Below are 20,950 nucleotides of genomic sequence, written 5' to 3'. Positions count from 1 at the left end.
TCGCACAGTCTGTAGCTGGGGCCAGGGCCTGGGTCAGCTCTTTGTGGCTCAGCTCCCCAACCTGGACTTGCCCGAGCCCCAGGATGGGGGCATCCGTGGTGCTGGTGAGAAGTTGGGTAGCCCAGGCCAGTCTGGGAGGTTGGCCACTCTTGCCTGACAGACCGGCTTGGTCCTGACCCCTGCCCTACCTGGGACGCTGGTAAACAGAGGCACCTCCCCTCTCTGTGCCTGCCCCCCTCTGTGACCCCTCTCTGCCCCAGATGTACACAGATACAACAGCCCCAGGCCTGGGAGCACCCAGTCAAGGCTGCCCCTGTGGGTGCGCAGGGCGGCAAATGAATGAAGGGCAGTGATGGATAAGGATGTGTCCGGCCCTCTGTGGCCCCTCCAGGGAGGGCAGGGGACGGGAGGGGAGGGTTGAGCCAGCAGGGGCTCGGGAACCCTGGGAGAAGGGGGCGGCGAGCCTGCTTCCTCCCTCCCTCCTTCCCCGCCCCCACCCCTGGGCTGGCTGGGCTCCCATCAGCCGCCGCTGCATCATCATTATTTCATTGGCAGCAATAAGAGGCAGCAGTAGGGACAGCAGCTGCGGCAGCACTCGAGCCAGCTCCAGTCACAGTTCGCCCGGGGAGTCAGGCCCCCGTCCCTGCCCACAGCCATGGATGTCTTCAAGAAGGGCTTCTCCATCGCCAAGGAGGGTGTGGTGGGCGCCGTGGAGAAGACCAAGCAGGGGGTGACAGAGGCTGCTGAGAAGACCAAGGAGGGCGTCATGTATGTGGGTGAGTTTGGGCGTGGCAGGGCCTGGCGGGGCAGGGCAGCTTGGTGGCTGCTCAGTTACCTGGGCCTGACTTTATCCCCCAGCCCCTGGGAGGCGTTTTGAGAGGGATGAGGACGTGGCAGTTGAGTCAGGGTCTCCCAGCCCTGGAGGACCGCCACTCTCCCGCACACCCCATTGTCTGTTTGGCCTCCTCAGGGCCCCAGGGGCCTCTGGGACAGAACAGCAAGGGAGGCACTTAGCCCTCAGACACACCTGTTTGTGCGCACACAGATGCACACACCAGCGCACACCAGCGCCCCCGCCCAGCATCACCCACAGGCCCCCTAACTCGGGTAAGAAGCCACACTGAGCCTGGAGCCCCGCGGACTGAGCAAGCAGGGGCTCAGCAGCCAGGCCACGGGCCCCCACCCTGCCCAGAGGGAAGGGGCGCGTCAGGCGAGATGAGACCAGCCCTCAGTGTTCTGTCCAGCCTCCCGTGCACCCCACCCCCATCAGCTCCTTCCGAAGAGGAGGCTGAGCCGATGACTCAGCTCTCGTTGACCCTGTCCTGCGCTGCTTCCGAGGCCCAGGCCATACCCACATGAGGTCCAGACCCTACCTCAGGCCTGGTCTCTCTCGTCCCCCCATCCTGTCCTGTCCACTTCCCATCCGTCCCCTTCCTCCAGACACAGCAGGAAGTGGCCTTTGAAAGGATGGCCGGCCCCCAGACACCATCCTTACCTCCCACTGACCCTGCAGCTTGTCCAGCTGTTCTGTGGTGTGTTTGCCTGGCCCACTCCCCCACTCCCAACACCAGGAGTGGGACTGGGCTGACATCTCCACTTCCTCCACAGGAGCCAAGACCAAGGAAGGTGTTGTGCAGAGTGTGACCTCAGGTGAGGAGCCCCAGTACCCGGGGACATGGAGGCTAGGACGTGCAGGGACTTTTGCACCCTGGTGCTAAAGGCCCAAGCCCAGGCACCTCCTTTCCCCCCTGCTGTATACGGACCCAGATTTCTCCAGAATCTGGGGCTAGACCCAGGGTGGACTGCCCCCATCGTCGTCAGAGCTCCCCTGGAGTCAGAAAGGGGACAGCCTAAGGTCTCCAGTAGAGCCAGCGTTTTGAGCGCCCTGGGAAAGGGGCTGCTCTGGCCTGACGGGAAGGCCAGGCCTGGGTGGGGTGGGGTCAGGGCCAAAGCCAGCCAGATTCCTCCCACAGTGGCTGAGAAGACCAAGGAGCACGCCAACGCCGTGAGCGAGGCCGTGGTCTCCAGTGTCAACACCGTGGCCACCAAGACCGTAGAGGAAGCAGAGAACATCGCGATCACCTCCAGAGTGGTGCGCAAGGTGAGACCTGGTCCCCAGCCCTGGCCCTCAGACCTGTCCCATCCTTTCCCCTGGGCCCCAGGGAGGCCAGCTGGGGAGGAGGCACTATCACCCCACTGACATGCAGGGGAATGGAGACTCAGGGGCCCTGGTCTGCGTTTGGTGTTGTCACATCCATTAAGTCCTGGAATCGTCACGACCACCCCTGTGAGCAGAGCTGTGTGGGGCCCAGTTGGAATGAGGCTCAAAACCACATTCTCCTGACGGCGCTCAGCATTTAGGAGACACCCCATTCCACTAGCGAAAGCGGGGTCCTGAGGGCCCCGAGTGGTGACGGGCGGCCTCCCACGGGCAGTGGACACCAGCTCAGAGCTGCCGGGTCACCGCCAACCCAGTGTCCAGCCTCCCTCCGGGCCTGGCGGGGCAGGGCCTCCTCCTCCAAGGAGCAGCAGGGAAGCAGCGCCCCCTGGTGACGGAAAAAGAGTGAGGGTTCTGACCACACCCTCTGCCTCCACCTTTGCGAGCGTGCGTGTGTGCGTGCCTGGTGTGAGTGTGCCCGTGTGTGTGTGTGTGTGTGTGTGTGTGTGTGTGTGTGTGTGCGCGCGCGCGCACGCACGCGCGCCGGGCAACAGAGAGCACAGGAGCGGGGGAGCACTCCCAGGGGGTGGAGGCTGGCTGGGAGAACTGTCCCAGAACCCACCACAGAAAGACTCTGCTTGAAGCATTTTACACCTACTAACTCATTTCTTTGGCCCCAAATCCCATGAGACAGGGTGTGGAAATGAGGCCCAGAGAGATATGGTAATCAAGGTCCCATGGCTAGTCTGAGTGAGCCTGCAATTCTCTGGGCAGCCTGGGTCCCGAGACTGTGCTCTGAAAGGGAGACTCTGAGCAGGAGATCGGGAGATCATGGTGGGAGCATTGTGGGCAGGAGGTTTTCCTATTCCAGAGATGTGCCGTCTCAGCTCTGTACGAGGCTGTGCTTTAGAAAGCTCTCCTACCTGGCACAGGCCCCGAGGGGCCTGTAGAGTCCCAGGCACCCAACACTAAGAATCCCTGCTCCAGGGAGTGGGTGGGTGGAAGGGTGGGGGGTCACCCTGCCCCTGGCTCTGGGGGCAGCACCAAGGCGTCTGTTTCCAGGGCCAGCACAAGGTCTCCGGATCCTAGGAACAGGCAGGTGCCCTTGCTCCTGGTTCCCAGCTCTGCCTCGTCCTAGCTCTGTGACCTTGGGAAGCTACTCGACCTCTCGGGGCCTCCATGTTTTCAGCTGTAAAATGCCTGGGGTGGGGGGAGGGTGGGGCTGAGAGTATCCATTTCACTGGGCTGAGATGATGCAGGGAAATGGCCCCCATGAAGCAGCTTCGCCTTGCTCGTGGTGAGCACCCGACAAAGGGAGGTGACTACATCATCAGTGCCTCTGGGCACTACCCAAATGTACCCCAGGAGATCCCAGGCCCCTCCCTCCCCCATCCCCCAGCAAAAGAGGCCTTGGGATGGGGCCAGGCTGCCGCTGCACCTCTGAGCAGAAGCCTGGGCACTCCTCTCTGACTTTGGAGGAGGGCTGGTGAGCCCGTGGAGCTACCCCAAGGAAGACATTTCCTGGTGACACCCAAAAACCAGCCGTGACTCACCCTCCAGTGAACCGTAGAAGGATGCAGCACTGCCAGTCTGTCTGACCATTCATGCCACTGGCCTCATGCCCCCACCCTGGGGCAGCAGGACTAGGTAGGCGGCCACCTGTCCTTTGCCTGGAGAGCCTGCCCCAACTCTGGCTGCCCCAGTCCACCAAGGGGCAGGATGGCCCCATGGTAACAGAGAGGTGGCAGGACCCTCCAGAGGTCGGAGCTGAGACTAGTGTCCAAGCTGATCACCCAGTCTGGCCCAGCCTACCAGCTTCACACGACCACCCCCAGGCAGGCCGCCATCTCAGGCAAGCGCCTGGCCGGGTGGAGGTGGATAGAAGGAGACAGGAAGTGGGAGAGGACCGTATAACCGCTGCTGGTTCCAGCCAGACCTGCCTGAGCCCAGTGCCCATCCAGGAGGCAGGGAGAAGGAAAGTGGGTGGCACTCATGCTACTGGGATAGGGTTGGGCCTGGAGCAAGCCAGACCTGATCCCTGCAAGCCTCACTGCTTTGACCTCCGAGACCTTAAGCTGGATACCTGGCCTCTCTAGGCATAGGGCCCCCATGTGAATGGTGATAGCATGCACCTCCTCCTAGGGCTCTTTGGGGTCACAGGAGGACAAGGGTATGTGATCATGTGATTCAGGAACGCTGAGGGTGGGATCAGGCCTAGTGCTTCAGGGGCCACTGCCCACTCCACCTCACTGGGCTTCCTCATGGAGGAGGCCCAACCAGGGACTGTCAGTGACTCAGCATCTGCTTTTGGGGGTGAAGCTGGGCTCAAGGGTACTTGGTACCCCCGGCAGGCCTTGGCATCATCAGGCAGAGCCCCCGCTGTGAATCCTTACGTGAGGCTCTATCACCTCCAAGGTCAGTCTGGCCCTCATACCTCCGTCACCTCCAGCCCTCCACATAGAGCAAGATGATGAGGGCCTCTGCTCATCTTTGAGGCCAGGGTGACAAGGCCCTGCATGCAAGGAGCTGGGGACTCTGTGCCCTCCACCTGGTCCCACATCCCCTTTGCTTTCCCACAGGAGGACCTGCAGCAACCTGCCCCCTCGCAGGAGGACGAGGCGCCCAAAGTGGAAGAGGAAGTGGCTGAGGCGGTAGGACCTGGGCTCCTGGTGTTACAGGGGGGTCCCTGGGCAAGCTGCTTCCCTCCTGGGGCCCCAGAGCCCTCAAGGGAGCCTCTTGACCTGCAGGCCCCTGAGCCTGAGTGTGAGGTCTCCTCATGGATGACCCCCTCAGGGCAGAGGGGCACAGATGACACCTGTCCCCACCCCGCCCAGGGTGGCCACTGAGGGCTGGGGCCCCAGAGCTGTGTGTGAAAGTCTCTCTCTCTCCCAGACCAAGAGTGGAGGAGATTAGAGGGCTGCAGGTGAGCTCGGAGGCCATGGTCCCCACGTCCTCCCCTGGCTGCCCACAGGCTAGTCCTCCCATGCTGCCGCCACCACCATCACCTGCCTCCCTTGTTCCCTCACCCCCTCTGGTCCTTCTGACCCCACCGATGCTGCTATGAATTTTTTTTTTTAATGATTCCAAATAAAACTCAAATCCCTACTGCATACCTGCTCAGGCCTCCTGTCTGTGCTGCCTCATTCATGAAGCTGCCCTCTGGGCCCTCCTGGGAACAGGAGCTGGGCCAGGTATGCTACGGGAACACCTGGGCGTTTCTGGAACCTACTGATAGCGGGCACTGCCTTCAGGGAGTCCCCCTGCACCGCCACCCCGCCATTGCCGTTTTTTGTTTTTTGTTTTTCGGCCATGCTGCGTGGCTTGCAGGATCTCAGTTCCCCGACCAGGGATTGAAACCAGGCCACCTCCACTGGTTTTTCACATGGAGGTGGCAGCCCTGCTTTTGGCTCGGGCAGACACCTTCAAGGACACACTGTCCGCTGGAGCATGAGGCCGGGATGCCCCAGGTTTTGAGCTTTGGCTCACCCTCTGAGAATGGACCCCACTGACGACAGAGGGTGAGGATGGGCCTCCTGGGCCTTCCCTCCACGTGTGTCCTTGGTGGAAAAGTTCCTTCTGGGAACAGGGACACCTAACGCCCCTCCCTGGAGCAGATGGTAACTTTCAAAGATGGTTAGTCTAAACCCATAGTAGGGACTCTTTGCATCCTCCTCTGCGAAGAAGGACGTGACCCCAGGGTTCCTCCCGCCTGGTCCCACCCAGCCTTGAGCTCCCCACCAAGCTGGACCTGGGCTTTCCCTTTCACCGAAGAGTTCTGTCAAGTATCATTAGAAAACACAACAGCTTAGAAGCAGAAGAGCCAGCCTCCGCCTTGAGAGAAAAAGAGTAAAAACAACATTTGTTGAGCTCCTCCCGGGTGTGGGACACTGTACTGAGTGCTTTACCTCCTTTAATCCTCAAAACAAATGGCACGTCCCAGTTTCGTTGAAAATGAACTGAGAAACAGTTAAATAACTTGCCCCAGGGCACAAAGCTAGGAAGCTGGGACCCGGGCAGAAGTCCAGGTGGCCTCGCTCCAGAGCCAGGCAGCTGATTCCCATGCTCTGCTCCGTCCACCCGGACTGCGGGGGCTCCAGTGGCGTTATGGCAGATGCTGCCACCCCCAAGGTTTCAAAACAACCCGGGGACCAGGGTGGTCGTTGTCCTACACGAAGGGCTATTGGCAGCACGCCCTGGAGTCTCCTTCAGAGGTGCCTGAGCAGAGAGCAAGGCTCCCTTTCCTTTGACAGCCAGTTTGGGTTCAGAGCATCTAAGTGGCTCGCCCCAGCCCTCCAGCCCTGGGTGTGGGCACCAAAACTTAAGTCCACACCACCCTCCCACCCTGCCTCTGTGGTGGGGAGCAGAGGTCAAGGGCAGCCCTGGGGACTGGGGACCAAACACAGCTGAGCTTCGTTGTATCCCAGCCTGCCGGTCATGGGTATCCACGGCTGAGGAGGCAGAAAGGAGCAGTGAGCTGCTGCTCTTGCAGCCCCCAAACCCTACCGTGGGAGGAATGAAGGGTCTGGAAGAGGTGCGGGCAGTCCCAGGTGTTCCTGCTCTGGGCTCAGACACTGCTCATCAGCAGGCCTGTGCGTGCCCCAGGAGGAGGGCATCTGGGGCCTGGGCTTGCCGGAGAGAAAGCGGGGAGGAGCTGGGCCCTCTCAGGTAACTGGGGGAGGAGGACACCTAGACTCGGCCCCTGGGGTCCCAGTGCCCTCTCCTCTGCTGAAGGAACCTGGGAGGGTCCCTGCTGCTTGCCCCCCCGCCCTCACCCCCATATTCAGGGCCAGTTCCTGTGATCAAACAACAAGGTCTGCCCGGTCCAGGTAGCCTCTTCCCCATCCCATGGGCACTGCAGTGCTCTTTGCCTTTAAGCCCCCTATTATGTGCTGTGGGATCTGTGGGGCTGCACCTGACTTCCCTAGAGGAGTTACTGCTCTCCCCCCATCCTCTCCTTATCCGAGAAGCGTCAGGCACCCTGTCCCTTTTTTTTTTTTTTTGGTAGGTGGCAGTTTTGTTTTATTTTTTAATATTTATTTATTTATTTTGGCTGCGCCGGGTCTTAGTTGTAGCACTTGGGATCTTCATTGCGGCATACGGACTCTTAGTTGCGGCGTGCATGTGGGATCTAGTTCCCGGACCAGGGATAGAACCCGGGCCCCCTGCATTGGGAGCATGGAGTCTTACCCACTAGACCACCAGGGAAGTCCCAGTAGGTGGCAGGCTTTTTGGGGTTTTTTTTTGTGGTACGCGGGCGTCTTACTGTTGTGCCCTCTCCCGTTGCGGAGCACAGGCTCCGGACGCGCAGGCTCAGCGGCCATGGCTCACGGGCCTAGCCGCCCTGCAGCATGTGGGATCTTCCCGGACCGGGGCACGAACCCGTGTCCCCTGCATCGGCAGGCGGACTCTCAACCACTGTGCCACCAGGGAAGCCCAGGTGGCAGTTTTAATAAGAGAACTTACATATGAGGCTTGTCTTGGGCAGCCACAAGATGAATAGATCTCTGCCCCAGCCCACCAAAATCTTAAAAGTTAACAGAGGACTTAACTCGGGTCAGTCATATATTCAATCCAGAGGGTTTCAACAACACCTTACTCTGTCAAGGCTGTGTCCTTGAAATGGCCGCTGGTATGGGAATTGCAGGCAGGACATACATTCCAAGGACAGGGGAGGGGGTGAGGAGCCTCTGATTGCCCAGGTCCAGCTCGCAAGGCAACCAACAGTTACACCCTCTTGATGACCTCTTCCAGCATTGCTGTAACAGATTTTTCAATCATCTACCAAGTATCAGGCAAGGTGCTTGACTCTGAGGAACCAAACTAAGCAAACTAGGTATGCTCTCTCCTCTCCAATTGCTCGGAATCTTGGAGGTGTCAGGGAGGAAGAAATTTTCCTTTACCTTTCTAGGTTCTTCTGGCTGGTTCAAAGAATCATACTGACATGAGACAGATTGACAGGAGAAAATCAAAATTTAATAGCGTGTATACATGGGACAGACCCAGGAAAACTGAGTAACTTGTCAAAATGGCTGAAGCCTTCACCTTAAATAGCATCTTCAGCTAAAGACAAAAGAGGATCTTGGGGCTAGAGATTTGGGGAAGAAGGCAATTGACATGGAGATGGAAAAGCAAATGTTCGGTAAATAAATGTTTGCTGGGCCATGTACGGACAATGGGACACAGAGAGGAATTTTAACAAATAGACTTTTTTCGGTTCCTCCCTGTCTACACACCTAGTTCATACTCTAGTTATTTACGGCGATAGCTCTATTCCTGTAAGGCCCTCTCTCTAAATTCAGCTAAGGGGAAAGATCAAAGTTTTTCTCGAGTCTTTTGGGCCTTGATTGTTTTCACCTTGAAATAACTGGCTTGCCAAAATGACATTTTGGAGTGTCAAATTTTGCTCTCCTACAGAGGGAAGAGAGAGAATTTGAAAAGCAATCACTAAAGTCTGGTAAGTGTCATGTTAGGGAAGTACAGAATGCTGGGAGGCCCAATCTGGCATACTTCATCTAATCTGTGATAGTTAAGGAAGGCTTCCCAGAGGTTGTGATGTATACTTTTTTAATTAATTAATTAATTTATTTTTGGCTGCGTTGGGTCTTTGCTCCTGTGCGCCGGCTTTCTTTAGTTGTGGCGACTGGGGGCTACTCTTCGTTGCGTTGTGCAGGCCTCTCATTGTGGTGGCTTCTCTTGTTGTGGAGCACGGGCTCTAGGGCGCGCAGGCTTCAGTAGTTGTGGCGCAGGGGCTCTAGAGCGCAGGCTCAGTAGTTGTGGCGCACGGGCTTAGTTGCTCCGCATGGGGCATCTTCCTGGACCAGGGCTCGAACCTGTGTCCCCTGCATTGGCAGGCGGATTCTTAACCACTGGACCACCAGGGAAGCCCGTGGTTGTGATATTTTCGATGAAACTGGAAAGATGAGTAAGAATTAGCAAGATTAAGGGGGCCTTCCCTCCCCCCACCTTGAAGGACCCTCAGCTGAGTGTCAGGCATCCATCAGCCCATTTAATCCTCACCGTAACACTCTGGGGAGATTCTGGTATTGTGCCCCCCTACGTCAGGCTTGATGAGGCTCCTTGAGACACTGAGGCGCAGAGAGATGAAGGAACTTGCCCTGGGGGTATGTGAACCCAAGAGGTCTGCCTCCGGTGCCTGAGGCTTTACAGCCACTCACTGTCCGTTTTGTCGCCTGCTTGGGCCCAAAAGCCCCTCCCAGAGAGGCTGCTGCCTCCCAGTCTCGCTCCTTGCCCACTGGGCCTGGTGCCAAATAGCAACAGCAGCTCAGTGGTGAGGTAACTTGGAGCCGTGTAAAAGGCCTTCCTGGCTAAAGGGACTGGTGCTACTGGTGGTTTTTCAGGAGGGCTGGCAGGCCTCAGGAGGGCAGGCAGGCCTGGGGCAGGGTCTGGGCGGGGCTCGCCGGAGTCCAGGAGGTACCATCAGGCGGCTCTGCAGCGCCTTCGTGCTCGGGGCTGGACCAGGCTCAAGGCCGGGAGGGGCGGGGCGGGGCAGCTGCTTTCTTAGTCTGCGTTTGGTGTCCCATCCCCCCACCTGATCTCAGCGCCTGCCCCTTCCTCTTGCCCCGGAATCCTTCTCCCTCAATCAATTTCGTGTGTGTGTGTTTCCATATACCCCACACCAGGGGCTGACCCTCCAAGGCTTATCCACCCCTCCCCACGCATTACAGGCAGAGCTTGGGCCAGCCGAGTGGACCTGGGTAGGTGGGAGCTTCCCAGAGCTCCAAAATAGGGGAGACCCCGACGGACGTGCAGAAACAGGCCCAAAGAGGATGAATCAGAGAGCAGCCTTAGAGAGGGTCGAGCCGCCGCACCCAGACGCAGAGTGGGTGGTCTCCAGACTCCGAAGGCGGGCTTTGGAGCGGAGGAACGCTGGGCGGGGTGGGGGTCCGAACTGCACCCTTGAGCGCCAGGATGTTGAGACTCTAACTTCCTGCCCAGAAAACAATGGGGCTGACAGGAAGGGAAAATGGGCTTACGCCCCACAATAGACCAACCAACACCTGGCCCTGCTGTATCCTCACCACATAAGGAATTACCCTGTATAGCAAACCACCCCCTCCCCTTGCAAGCCGCCTGCTTTTACCCCAATAAAAATCCCCCTCGTCCAGTAATGGACGCGACTTCTCTGGCCCCTTTCTCTCGGACCAGTGAACCTCGCCCGGGAGCGCTCCCTAATAAAGCTCACTTGAAGCTTTCCTCTGTTTCGCGGTGCCGTTTGTTAAGATCCGACCTTACAGTGCCTCGAGGGTCTTTTGCTTTTTCTGGGATCCCTGGTTGCCCTACTGACGCTCAGGTCACTAACTCCCCTCCCAGCGCCCCCGCTCGTCACCACGCCCCGCGCGCCGGTCCCAGGAGTGGTGACCTGAGAGGCCTGCGGCTTGGCCGCTCTCTTCCTCGCTGTTCGGCCTGGGGTGCTTCCTGCCCAAGTCGTTGGGCTTTGGTGACCGACAACGATTTCCTTGCCTTGGCTGGACACACACGGGCCGCCTTCTCCGTTACTCCCCCTCCACCTCAGGCTGCTTGGTCCCCAGCCAGGGTCGCACGCACGCCAGTGACTCACCCTCTCGGAAGGGGGTGGGATTTACTCGACCATCTCCCCACTGCGCTCCCTCCCTACCCCTGTCCCAGCAGCGGCTGGGCAGAGGGCCAGTCTGCAGTGTCTAGGCTGAGTGTATGGGGACCACCAGCTCGGCGTGGGTCAGGGCGCTAGGGTTTACAGCCCACCGACTCGGACTTGAGTCCCTGACATGTGAATTTGGGTGAAACCTAACTCGCCCTCTGTCCTCAATTGCTTCCTGTAAACTGCCAATAACACCCATTCCAAGAGTTGTGAAGGTTACACTAGAGGCTGTAAGCGTTAGGGCAGCGCCAGGCACAAGGTAAATGCTTAATAAAAGGCAGCTGCTATTATTAATTACAACTCCAGCCTGGAGATCCTGACCTGGTGCTGACCCCGCGCTCACAGGTTGGGGAATCTTCAGGGTCAAAGAGGAAAAGTCCCGCTCACGCGGTAGAGGGAGATTGGTGCGCCCCCCTCTGCCCCCAGCCGCTCTCTGGACCCCCGATCCAGTCCCTCTGCAGCCCCGAGGCCCGCTCCAGACCCTCGGCCTTCCCACTACGGCCCGCCGGAGGCCAGGTTGTGCTTTCGGGCCGGCGGGGACTGGAGCAGGGCCCGGTCACTCCCCTGAGCTCGAGTGCTGGGAACCGCCCCGCGCCCCCTCCAACCCCCCTCCTTGCGGGGCGGGCCGGCCCTGGGGCGCCTTAAAAACCGGAGCTGGTGCTCGGGTCGCCGCCGCTTTGAGCAGGATCCAACGTCGCTACGGTTATCCTGAAGCACCTCGCAGACCCCAACAGCCATGGCCAGCAAAGGCTTGCAGGACCTGACGCAGCAAGTGCAGGGGGCGGCCCAGGAAGCGGGTGAGGACAGCGCGCGACCTGGGGCACATAGTGGGACCCCCGGGTGGACGCGGGGGTGGGGCCGGGGGCAGAAGCCTGGGGACTGCGCAGCCGGAAAGTCGGCGGGCGGTTCTGGCTAGGAAGGGCCCTCTCCGGAGCTGCAGGGACCCGGAAGGACGCCCACCCGGACCAGCCCGGGAATGATGCCTTGAGGGAAGTGGGAGAACAGCAGTGCCAGAGGAGTGGGGCGGGGGGGTGGGGTGCTTTGGGCATTGCCAGAGCCAATCCGAGGCAGCTGCTAGGGCCGGGAGCGGCCCCACCCTGGCCCTCGGGAGAGTGACGGTCCACGAGGAGAGCGCGCTCCGCCACCACGCCCGATCTCTGCCCGCCAGGTCCCAGAGGCGCACAGAAACAGGATGGGACGGGTGGCTTCAGACTCCCACCGGGCTTTGTTTTGAGCACTCCCCTCCCTCCTCCGAAATACTCATTTCCTCTTAAGTCCTCAGGCAGAGGATCTTCCCACCTTCATGCGGGCAGGGCAGGTCCCCAGTCTTAGTTTCTCCACCTCTGGCTCTTTCCCCCTCAGACCTGAGGTTATGCAGCTGGGGGCTGGGGATGGACTGGGGAGTAGGGTACGTGAGGAGACTTCAGCCCCACCAGCGGCAGCTCTTCCAGTCCCAGCTCAGCCTCCCTTGGGACTCCAGCTCCCAGTCTGTCCCAGTCAACAGACAACACCTAAACCAACCCCCTCCTTCATCAGTGCCCCAAGGAAAGCCCACAGTTGCTCCCCTGAGGCTAAAATGGTACCAGGAAGCCTCAGTCTACACTACCCTTCCTTCTGGGCCTCACTTTCCCCATCTGTAAGCTGAGTGCAGAGTCTCCTTGCCTGTGGTCTTGACTGTGCTACGTCAGACAGAGACCCCAGGAACCTCTGTGAGCAGTAGACCCAGGGTCTGCCTGACCCCTGTACCCCCTGGTCCCCAGGGTCTGGGTAAAGCAGGTCCTTTCCTGTTCAACAGCAAGGATGAGTCAGATCTCTGAAGGCCAGAGCCACCTGTCTGCCTACCGAGCAGGTGGGGACCCACCTGAGCCCCTGGAAACCCTGTTCTTCACAGGCACGAACTCCGGTCTAGAGGAGATGGCCTGACTTTGGAAGTTTCACCTACTTTCCACACTTCGTTTCCTAATGCCTTACGCTGCCTTCTCACGGAGGCATTGGCAGTCATTGCTTGTGTGCCCTCTGGGGAGAGGCACAGGAGACAGGAGGTGGCGAGAGGGCCTTGCAAAGTGGAAGCCCCAGTGCTCTAAATGTGGGAATTCAGGCATCTGGGCCAAGCCTCGGGGGGAGAAGTTGTTAAAGGCGGCAGGGTTCTCCCTGGGCTGTGCCCAGCAGTAGCCACAGCCCAGATGCCAATTCCAGCCTGGCCCAGCCCTGCCTTCCTTCCTCACTTGGATATTTTTGCAGCAATCCTGGAGAGGCAAGGGAAGCAGGCCAGAGGGGAGGAGCCCAGAGTTACAAATAAACAAGAACAACCTGGAGTCATGGAAAGGGCTCATGCCCCTCACTGAGTGGCCTTGGTCAAAGAACTTTACCTCAGTGGCATCCATCCCTGGGCCTGTAGGACAGACCACTCTAGAGAACAGATAAGGTTGGCAATGGTGGGGCCCCTGTGGTTGGTGGTGTCTCAACAGGATCCCACATGTCTCTGTTCTAGTGACGGCGGCTGGAGCAGCAACTCAGCAAGTGGTGGATGAGACCACAGAGACAGGGCAGAAAGGTCTGGTGGGGCTGGTGGGCAGGAGGGTGGACAGCCCCAGCGCGGCCCTGCCCTCCACCCAGCCCTTGCCCAGACACACCTTCTCCTCTGCAGACGCTCTACCAGCATTTCTTCCTGGGGAGGGAGACCCAGGCCAGGCTAACCCCGCAGGGCTGTGGTTCCCCAGGGCCCCGCACTCAACTGCCCTATCCTTTCCTTTCCCAGCCATGGACCAGGTTGCCAAGTCTACCCAGGAAACCATCGACAAGACTGCTAACCAGGCCTCTGAGGCTTTCTCGGGTTTGGGGAAAATACTCCGCCTCCTGAAATGACAGAAGGGAGACACGGGTGACTCCCTTCCAGGCCCGGAGCTCTAGCAGGCTCTTGGCGGGCCACCTCATTAAAGCACATATGCCTACTCTGTGTCCACTTAATGCCTCCTCCCAAACTGGGCCCAGCCCTCCCTCACTTAGAGCAGAGGCTCAGGTATCCAGAAACTCAGCCCTGACGTCCAGAGTCCTGGCATTCCAAATTCGGAAACCCAGGCGGATTGTCCAATAACTCATTTCCCATGTCTTAACCGTGCGTCCAGACTCCCACTTATCCGAAGTTCAACCCCCCCATCTAGATACGTGACCCTCTCCCGCTCTATTGCCCCTGCCCACGATTCCAAAACCGCTCCCTCAGCTCCAGGAACCCGCCCCTTCCTAGGAGGGGGATACTCGGTGCCCATATCCTCGAGGAGCTCAGGTCTGGGCGGGGGCCTCAGGAACTTCTCCCAGTGAGCTAAGCCCGGGGCGGGGGGCTGGAAGCATCGAGGCATCCCAGGGCCAGGCGCCCTCGAGGACTTAAGGGGGCAGGAATTCTTGGGAAAGAGGGGGGACGCAGGGACGGAGCTTTTGGCCATCATCACCCTACGCCGCCCGCCCGGTGCTTGCGCGACTGTCGCACCCGACGGTGAGTCACGGGGCCGGACCGGGAGGGCGAGGACACGCCCCGAAGATCTGAGTCCCACCCAGTTGTGTTTGGCGCGGTCGCCAGGAGCTCCGCCCAAGACGCGCCTCCTTGGGAGGTGCCTGCGGCGCACGGGGCGGTGCACGTGGGCGCGGCGCACGTGGGCGTGAAGCGCTGGGACCCGGCTGTGTGCGTGCGAGCGCTAGGCCACTCCCTCGGGTACCCCTTCCCTTCCGGATGCGCCTGTACTTTCTGGCCCAGCGTGGAGGTCGACTTTTTTATCGGGCAGGTTTCCCCAGAGGGTCTAGAGTTCGCTTAAACCTTATTCCCTCCGACCTCCCCAGCACGTGTCCACGTGTCCATGCACGCGATACCAACCCTGGGTAAGTCGTGCTGATGGGTGACTCAGTGTTGCCACAGGATAAGGTCCAGCCATGGCGCCGGCCGCTGGCTGCCCTATTCATCCGAACCCCCGCCACACCTCGGCAGGTGACGGCCCGTTCCGTTTCCCCACCTCCACGCCTTTGCACACACTATTCCCTCTGTCCGTAATGATCTCGTTCTCTTCTGGATGAGCACATGCGTAGTCATGCCGTTTCAACTCACTAATATTGGCTACACAGCACTTCTTAGTTCTGGGGAGATTGAGGAAAAAAACCGTCATCTTTCCTTCACACGCTGACTCGGGGCCGGCTTTCCCAGAGGCTTTCCAGACATGCCAGCAGGGGGCAGTGTCGTCGTGTCCACCCCTATCCCTCCCCTTCACACCCCACAGGTGACCTTTCCCTTCTCCGATCTGAGATCCCTCCCAAGGAAGCAACAGGTCTCCTCCCTAACCCTTAGCATCTCTCACCCTCACCCCAGGGCCAGGCCCAGTTTCATGCTTGGTTCCTGTTGCTGACTGTCCCCCAAAGAAGGGCTCAGCTGCAAAATGGGCGAAGGCCTAAAGGGAAGGTCCTTGAAGAGATACCTGGGGTAATCTGGAGGTGCTTCCAGCATTTCCAGGAGCCCCTGCCCCCAGGAGAGGATGCCAGGGTTGGGAGAGACCACCTGGGGCCACAGCAGGAGGCAGGTGGGGCTGGACTGGCAGAGCCCTCACATTTTTCTGGAATGCATCCTTCCCCTGCCTGACTCAGGAGAAATTCCAATTGGCCCAGCAATCCCTCTTCATCCTGTTCTCCTTGTGGGTGTCGGCCTTAGGGATGGTTGTGTGAGCCAGCTCAGGCCAAGGACAGGAGGAGTCAGGTCTAGGGCCAGGAACCTTCTAGGAAAGGTTTTTCATCCTCAAAAAGAAAAGAAAAGAAAAGAAAACCAAGGAAGAAACATTTTCTCCTATTCCACTGAACATTTTTGTGTCTAGAAATGATTTTTAGAACTCTGACAGCTACTTCTAACCACAGGAGGAACAAGCCTAAGGAAAAGCCAACTTGCTGATTAGGGCAGAGCAGAAATATAGAAAGAACCTGGATCCCAAGTTACTTTATTCAGTCCCTAACTTAACCAGGCCTGCAGCTGCCAGGAGCTAGGTGAGAGGATCAATTTCCTCATTGTTTGAGCCGCTGTGAATTAGGTTTTCTGTTGCAAACAAAAGCTTAAATCCTGATGTTACCTCGAAGCTAACGTCCTGTATTTGCCGGTCTCACCCACCTCCCCAGCCTCCTCCCCCAGCACACCCTCCCTCTCTGCCTCAGCCAGGTTAACCCTTGTTCATTTCCCTTAACATTGTGCTTCTGCTCATCTCAGTCTTTGCATGTGCCCTTTTTTTCTACCCGGAATGCTGTCCATGCTCCGTCATTAACCACCCTTGTCCAAGTTGCTCCTGCTCTTTCATCCTTCAGATCTCAGCTTCCCTGATCCTCCCCCAACATACACAGAATGGGTCTGGCCTCTGCCGATACGTTCTCACACCCCCGTACTTCTTTTCCACGGTTATATACTAATGAGTTGCTCTCCTGTGTGCTTCACTGATGGTTGTCCACGGGTTGCAGTCAAGTCCCTTCCACTGATTAGTGCACACCCAGAGCCTAGAGTGGGGCTCCGGCAACATCTGCCATGTGAATGCAGGGATGACGGTCCTTTGGTTCTCCTGCCAGATAACAGAGCTGGCACATTGTCAGGTTCACCATGGTGCAACCTCCTACAATGCAGCCCCTTCCACAAACCCTACCGCCATGCAGCTGATCTCCCATGCACCATGCAAATGCCTGTTTCTGTGTGCCTCTATTCCCCCAACACTGAGCCCTGGGGCGTAGGGCCAGGTTGGACTTGTCTTTGGTCCTATGTCTGGGACAAGGTGGGCATGGTGCTGGGGAGCCATGGGAGCTTATAGGAGCCCAGGCCTGTCTCCGTGAGGTTCATGAAGCTAGCTGAGCCCAGATGGGCTGAGGAGAAGGCAGCTGTGGCCACTGCACCTGTTGGGTCTTGGTCAAATCTCCAAAGATTAATTCTTCCATTAGCAGTTCCTCAGATAGTTCCTAATTCTCCAAATCCCAGTTCCCCAACTAACCAAAGTCACTAACATCACATTTTGGTTCCACTGGACTTCTCAGCTCTGATTCCCATCAAATTACAGATGAGAAGGGGCAGAGTTTTCTGCTTTCCACCTTCTCTCCTTTTCTCCTATTTTTTTTTTTTTTGTTGTTGTTAGTTGTCTCATTCCTACTTTGTGAAAACACATAGCATTTGCATCCCATTCCTCCACACCTTCACCTTTGTTCTGTCTTCGATCTGCAACTGAAAATATTAGAAGCGCTCTGCCATTCCTTCTGCTGAAATGTTTTCTGTTATCTCTTGGTGGTTTGGAGTTAGCCCTCTAAAAGTTTCCTCAAGAATGAAATCTTTTCAGATGAATTGAGAAGACATCTGGGATCTGAGCTGAGAACTGTTACAGCTGGGCCCCTTGGGTTACTGCGTTGTGACCATGAGGGTTCACAGTGTCCTATTTTTGTGTATGGCATTTTGTATTTTTTTAAAAAAAGGTTAAAAAGTTAAAATAAAAATTTTTTTAAAAAAGAAGGGCTCATGTGAACCACATTCTGAGTTCTTAAACGTGCGGTAATGTTGGTCTGTAGCCTTTATACTGTATCCTCAACTGGGTTTGAAATTTACTTCTCACACTTTTTTCCATGGGCATCATCTAGGTGTGGCTGCCCCACTTTCTGCCACAGAAGGTTAAGCGGTACCTAGAAGTCTGATTTCTAACTCACTGGAATTTCTAATAAGTGACTTGATCTTTCTGGCTGGCCGGCTTTCTTTATCTTTTTCATCTTTTTTATTGAAATATAGTTGATTTACAATGTTGTATTAGTTTTGTATATGATTCAATTACATATACAAAAGTGATTCAATTACATATACATATTTTTTCAGATTCTTTTCCATTATAGGTTATTGCAAGATATTGAATATAGTTCCTTGTGCTATACACTAGGTCCTTGTTGTTTATCTATTTTATATATAGTAGTGTGTATTAATCCCAAACTCCTAATTTATCCCTCTCACCCCTTTATCTTTAAGGTACAATAATTTTTTTAGGGTTCGTCTCGGTGATGGTTGTTCTGGTTCAGTTTTCCCTAGTATGCTGTTTGCCCTTTCCATATTGATTCTAGATTTCTTTTATTTCAGGAACATTTCTTAATTGTATTTTTAAATATTTGCTCTGTTCATTGCTTGGCTTTCTTCTTTGGGAATTCCAGTTGTGGGTACAAAGTTTTCTACCTTCCACATCTGCCATTGTCTCCCAAACACTGTGTATGTCTTTAATACGACTCCTTCTTTTTTCTTTGTTTTTTTTCATTTCTGTTCCCATAGGTACCTACTGTGGCTCCTTCTAGTTTAGTCTTCATTTCTGCAATGGTTTGTTTTACCTTTTTACTTCTGTTTTATTCCAGAGTTATGTAAGTTCCTATTCTGCCTGCTCCTGTCGTCTGCCATCTCATCCCTGAATTCTGGTATTTCTGTTTTACAGTCTTCCTTCATAACTACTAATGCTTTATTAAGTGTCTTATTTTCTTTCTAAAATTCATGTTGGAGTTTAATTCATGTTAGGTAATAATTTTCATGTGCCTTCTTTGAGGCACACTTTTTTGTGGGATTTCTTTGTATGTGATGTCGGTTTGGTATTCTTTTTCATATTTAAAAAATAGTATGTTTTTACTGTTAGGTAGAAAAAAGTGAAGTCAAAACTGCGTATCTCTGGTATGCTAGCATTCCTGTAAAGAAAGAAAGAGGGTGCAAGAAAATATGCAGGGCACATGTCTCTGCATATTTGTGGGAAGGAAATGCAGGAGGATAAACCAGAATCAGAGAGACCAGTTACCTACACGGGACAGGTGGGAAGGCAGTGGAAGGAAGGAGGGAATGGCAACAGGGTAGCAGAGATGAGGAGAGAGTGACACTTAACTTCAGAAAAGTTAAATTTGATGTGTGAGTTGGTGATGGGCTTTTAAAAATTCTTCTTCCTGTGTTCTTGTTGCCCCATAGAGTTTCAGGAAGGAGAAATGGGCTGAATTAAGAATTAAGCTCTAGCCACGTTGCTTCCAGACTTAGAAGTCTGGCAGGTTGAGCTGGTGTTCTCTGTTTACCGAGAATCCACATCCTGCCCTCGCCCTGGTAACCTGCCTCTTGAACTGCATCACCCGGGCTCCCTCACCCTCAGGACTCGGTTGCGTTCAGCCAGTGGGGGATATTGATAGGAGATGGAGAAGAAGAGGAGAGGAATTTATTCCTCCTGCTTCCTTCTTGCTGGGTGTGGTTGGGCAGTGGCCCTCTTCCTCTGCTGACAGCTGCAGCTCCTGTCTGCTGACCCTCTCCTACAGCTGCAGCTCTCTTCGGGGTCTACAGCCCCTCCAGGCCCGGGGAGGAAACAACTCCCACTGCTCCTGGTCGCTGGGGGCCTCGCCATCCCTCTTTGGTTCCCTTAAGTCTGTCCACACCTTTGTGAACTGTCCCTTTCCTCAGGTATCCCTTTGATGTGCCCTCTGATTTTTTCCGGAACCCCGACTGACACCCATGGATGTATGAGTGCTGATATGCTGGGGAAGTCTTCCTTTGGTGACTGACAAACCGAGTCTCCAGGAGTCTAGTCTCCCTGTGGCTGGGAGGGGTCTGTATGTGCAAGGTATGTGGGCTGTATATACTGGGAGCTCAAGTCCATGAAGTAGAAGTAGGAGAAAGCAGAGGCAGGATGACAGTCATAAAACGCTTGACATTCATGGCATCTGCAGTTCAAATCACAGGAGAAAAAAACCCATCATGCCTCCGACATAAGACAGCCCTAAGTATTTAAGTACGCACAGGTTTTTTTTTTCAGAATTATTAATTGCTTAGTTGGCAAATTGCTTTTTGAAAAATTGACTGTCCTGACTTGACGATGTGGTCAGCTGGTCCTTTGCCAGCCTGGGCTGTTGAGCAGATTCTACTTGGAGAATTAGTTGACTCTTGTCAAGGCTTGATTCTCCCCGCCCCAAGTGCAGGACTTGACCTTCTGACTCAGGACAGGCTGACATGGGTGCCTGTGTTCAAGGCCTGCTCTGTTGGGGCCCAGCACGTACCAGGCTTCTTCCAAGATGGGGTGGTTCCCACCTGAGTCATCTCAACCTCACCCAGGCAGGTAACACTGCTCACTGCAGGAGTCACCCAACCCCTCAGACCAGAATCCCGGTTAGGAGGGTCTTGTGCTGTCCTAGTTTCTTTGGATGGGAGCCACAGATGGGCTGGCCTGAGCTGAGAGGACAGGGAGCTGGTCAGAGCTAGAGTGGGAAGGCCTGTGGGACTAGATGTGGGCCAGAGCACCAAGGTCCGGGGCCCAAGTCCAGTCCTGGGCCGCTTGGCCTCTCCAGCTCTCTTGCCTTCCCCCTGTTGGGCATTTGGGACCTGTGCCTGAACCCAGCCTTGCCAGGAGATCTGGGGCCAGGGTTGTTGTCACTGGAGTCTGGGTGCTCACACTGGGGCCAGGCATTAAGGAGGAGAGGGTCCCATGTGCAGGGGGGATGGGGTGAAGGCAACAGCAGTCTGACAGGGAGGGAAAAAGTGCAGCCGGAGTCCTGCTGAGTGGCCGAGCCGTGACCAGGGCCTGTCAAGGAGTTGGTGAGCTCCTGAGGAGAGGGGGATGGTGGGGAGGGGTCGTGGGCTCTGGAAGCTATCCTAGACCTGGTGGGTGACACTGCCATCCTGCCGGGGAGTCCGGCGCAAAGGACCCCTCTGGGGGTGGGGGACACACACACGTCAGAGGAAACAGGGAAGGGGCTCTGATGGGCCTAGGGAGCATCTCTGTGGGTCTGTCAGACCAGTTCCTACCAGCCATGTCCCAGGAGTGCCCCCACCCTTGGCAGCATTGTCCTGATAGTGTGAGCAGAGCTCTCTGGTGTTTGGCTGTGGCAAGGGGAGGCCAGAGTCATCTGGACCTGCTTAAGCTCCAGGGCCCTCACTGTCATGGCCCCTCCTGAGTCCATAGGGTAGTGCATATATATTTATAAAACTTGCAAGAGAGAAGTAGTGTATTTTTTCTTACAGGGACTCTCCAGATTGTTTAAGACTTGATCTACTCCTGCCAGTGGCATGTGTGGGGCTGTGGCCTTGTGACCCAGAGTTCCTGCTGCCCACAGCATCCGCTGCCCACCCCAGGCGGGCCGGCCACTGCCCAGGGCTCCCGGTACCACTCAGGAAT

The 20,950-nt window shown here is 56.3% G+C and overlaps 2 protein-coding genes and 1 long non-coding RNA gene across 3 annotated transcripts; all 3 read left to right on the top strand.

Moving 5' to 3' along the window:
• The first annotated feature begins 555 nt into the window (after positions 1–555).
• On the top strand, positions 556–5,268 carry SNCG (synuclein gamma). Its single transcript, XM_060033700.1, has 5 exons — positions 556–776; positions 1,609–1,650; positions 1,974–2,101; positions 4,738–4,809; positions 5,051–5,268. The coding sequence occupies exons 1-5, from the start codon at positions 656–658 to the stop codon at positions 5,069–5,071; spliced, it is 384 nt and encodes a 127-aa protein (XP_059889683.1). The 5' UTR covers positions 556–655; the 3' UTR covers positions 5,072–5,268.
• A 6,139-nt stretch (positions 5,269–11,407) lies between these two features.
• Positions 11,408–13,747, top strand: ADIRF (adipogenesis regulatory factor). Its single transcript, XM_060033699.1, has 3 exons — positions 11,408–11,593; positions 13,288–13,350; positions 13,555–13,747. Exons 1-3 carry the CDS (start codon positions 11,533–11,535, stop codon positions 13,659–13,661), a joined length of 231 nt encoding a protein of 76 aa, XP_059889682.1. The 5' UTR covers positions 11,408–11,532; the 3' UTR covers positions 13,662–13,747.
• A 765-nt stretch (positions 13,748–14,512) lies between these two features.
• Positions 14,513–20,878, top strand: LOC132439877 (uncharacterized). The gene is made up of 3 exons (XR_009522448.1): positions 14,513–14,666; positions 19,243–19,402; positions 20,797–20,878. It is a non-coding gene; the product is annotated as an uncharacterized lncRNA (long non-coding RNA).
• The last annotated feature ends 72 nt before the right edge of the window (positions 20,879–20,950 follow it).

The sequence above is a fragment of the Delphinus delphis genome, chromosome 16 (assembly GCF_949987515.2).
Source record: "Delphinus delphis chromosome 16, mDelDel1.2, whole genome shotgun sequence".
In the NCBI taxonomy this organism is placed as follows: Eukaryota; Metazoa; Chordata; class Mammalia; order Artiodactyla; family Delphinidae; genus Delphinus; species Delphinus delphis.
Note: the sequence above shows the minus strand (reverse complement) of the source record. Positions and strands in the feature narration are given on the sequence as shown.

Coding starts and splice junctions, on each gene's coding strand:
- ADIRF (XM_060033699.1), top strand. CDS start 11,533: ATGGCCAGCAAAGGCTTGCAGGACCTGACGCAGCAAGTGCAGGGGGCG. Junction 11,594..13,287: donor GGGGGCGGCCCAGGAAGCGG/GTGAGGACAGCG, acceptor TCTCTGTTCTAG/TGACGGCGGCTGGAGCAGCA. Junction 13,351..13,554: donor CACAGAGACAGGGCAGAAAG/GTCTGGTGGGGC, acceptor TTCCTTTCCCAG/CCATGGACCAGGTTGCCAAG.
- SNCG (XM_060033700.1), top strand. CDS start 656: ATGGATGTCTTCAAGAAGGGCTTCTCCATCGCCAAGGAGGGTGTGGTG. Junction 1,651..1,973: donor TGTGCAGAGTGTGACCTCAG/GTGAGGAGCCCC, acceptor TTCCTCCCACAG/TGGCTGAGAAGACCAAGGAG. Junction 4,810..5,050: donor AAGAGGAAGTGGCTGAGGCG/GTAGGACCTGGG, acceptor TCTCTCTCCCAG/ACCAAGAGTGGAGGAGATTA.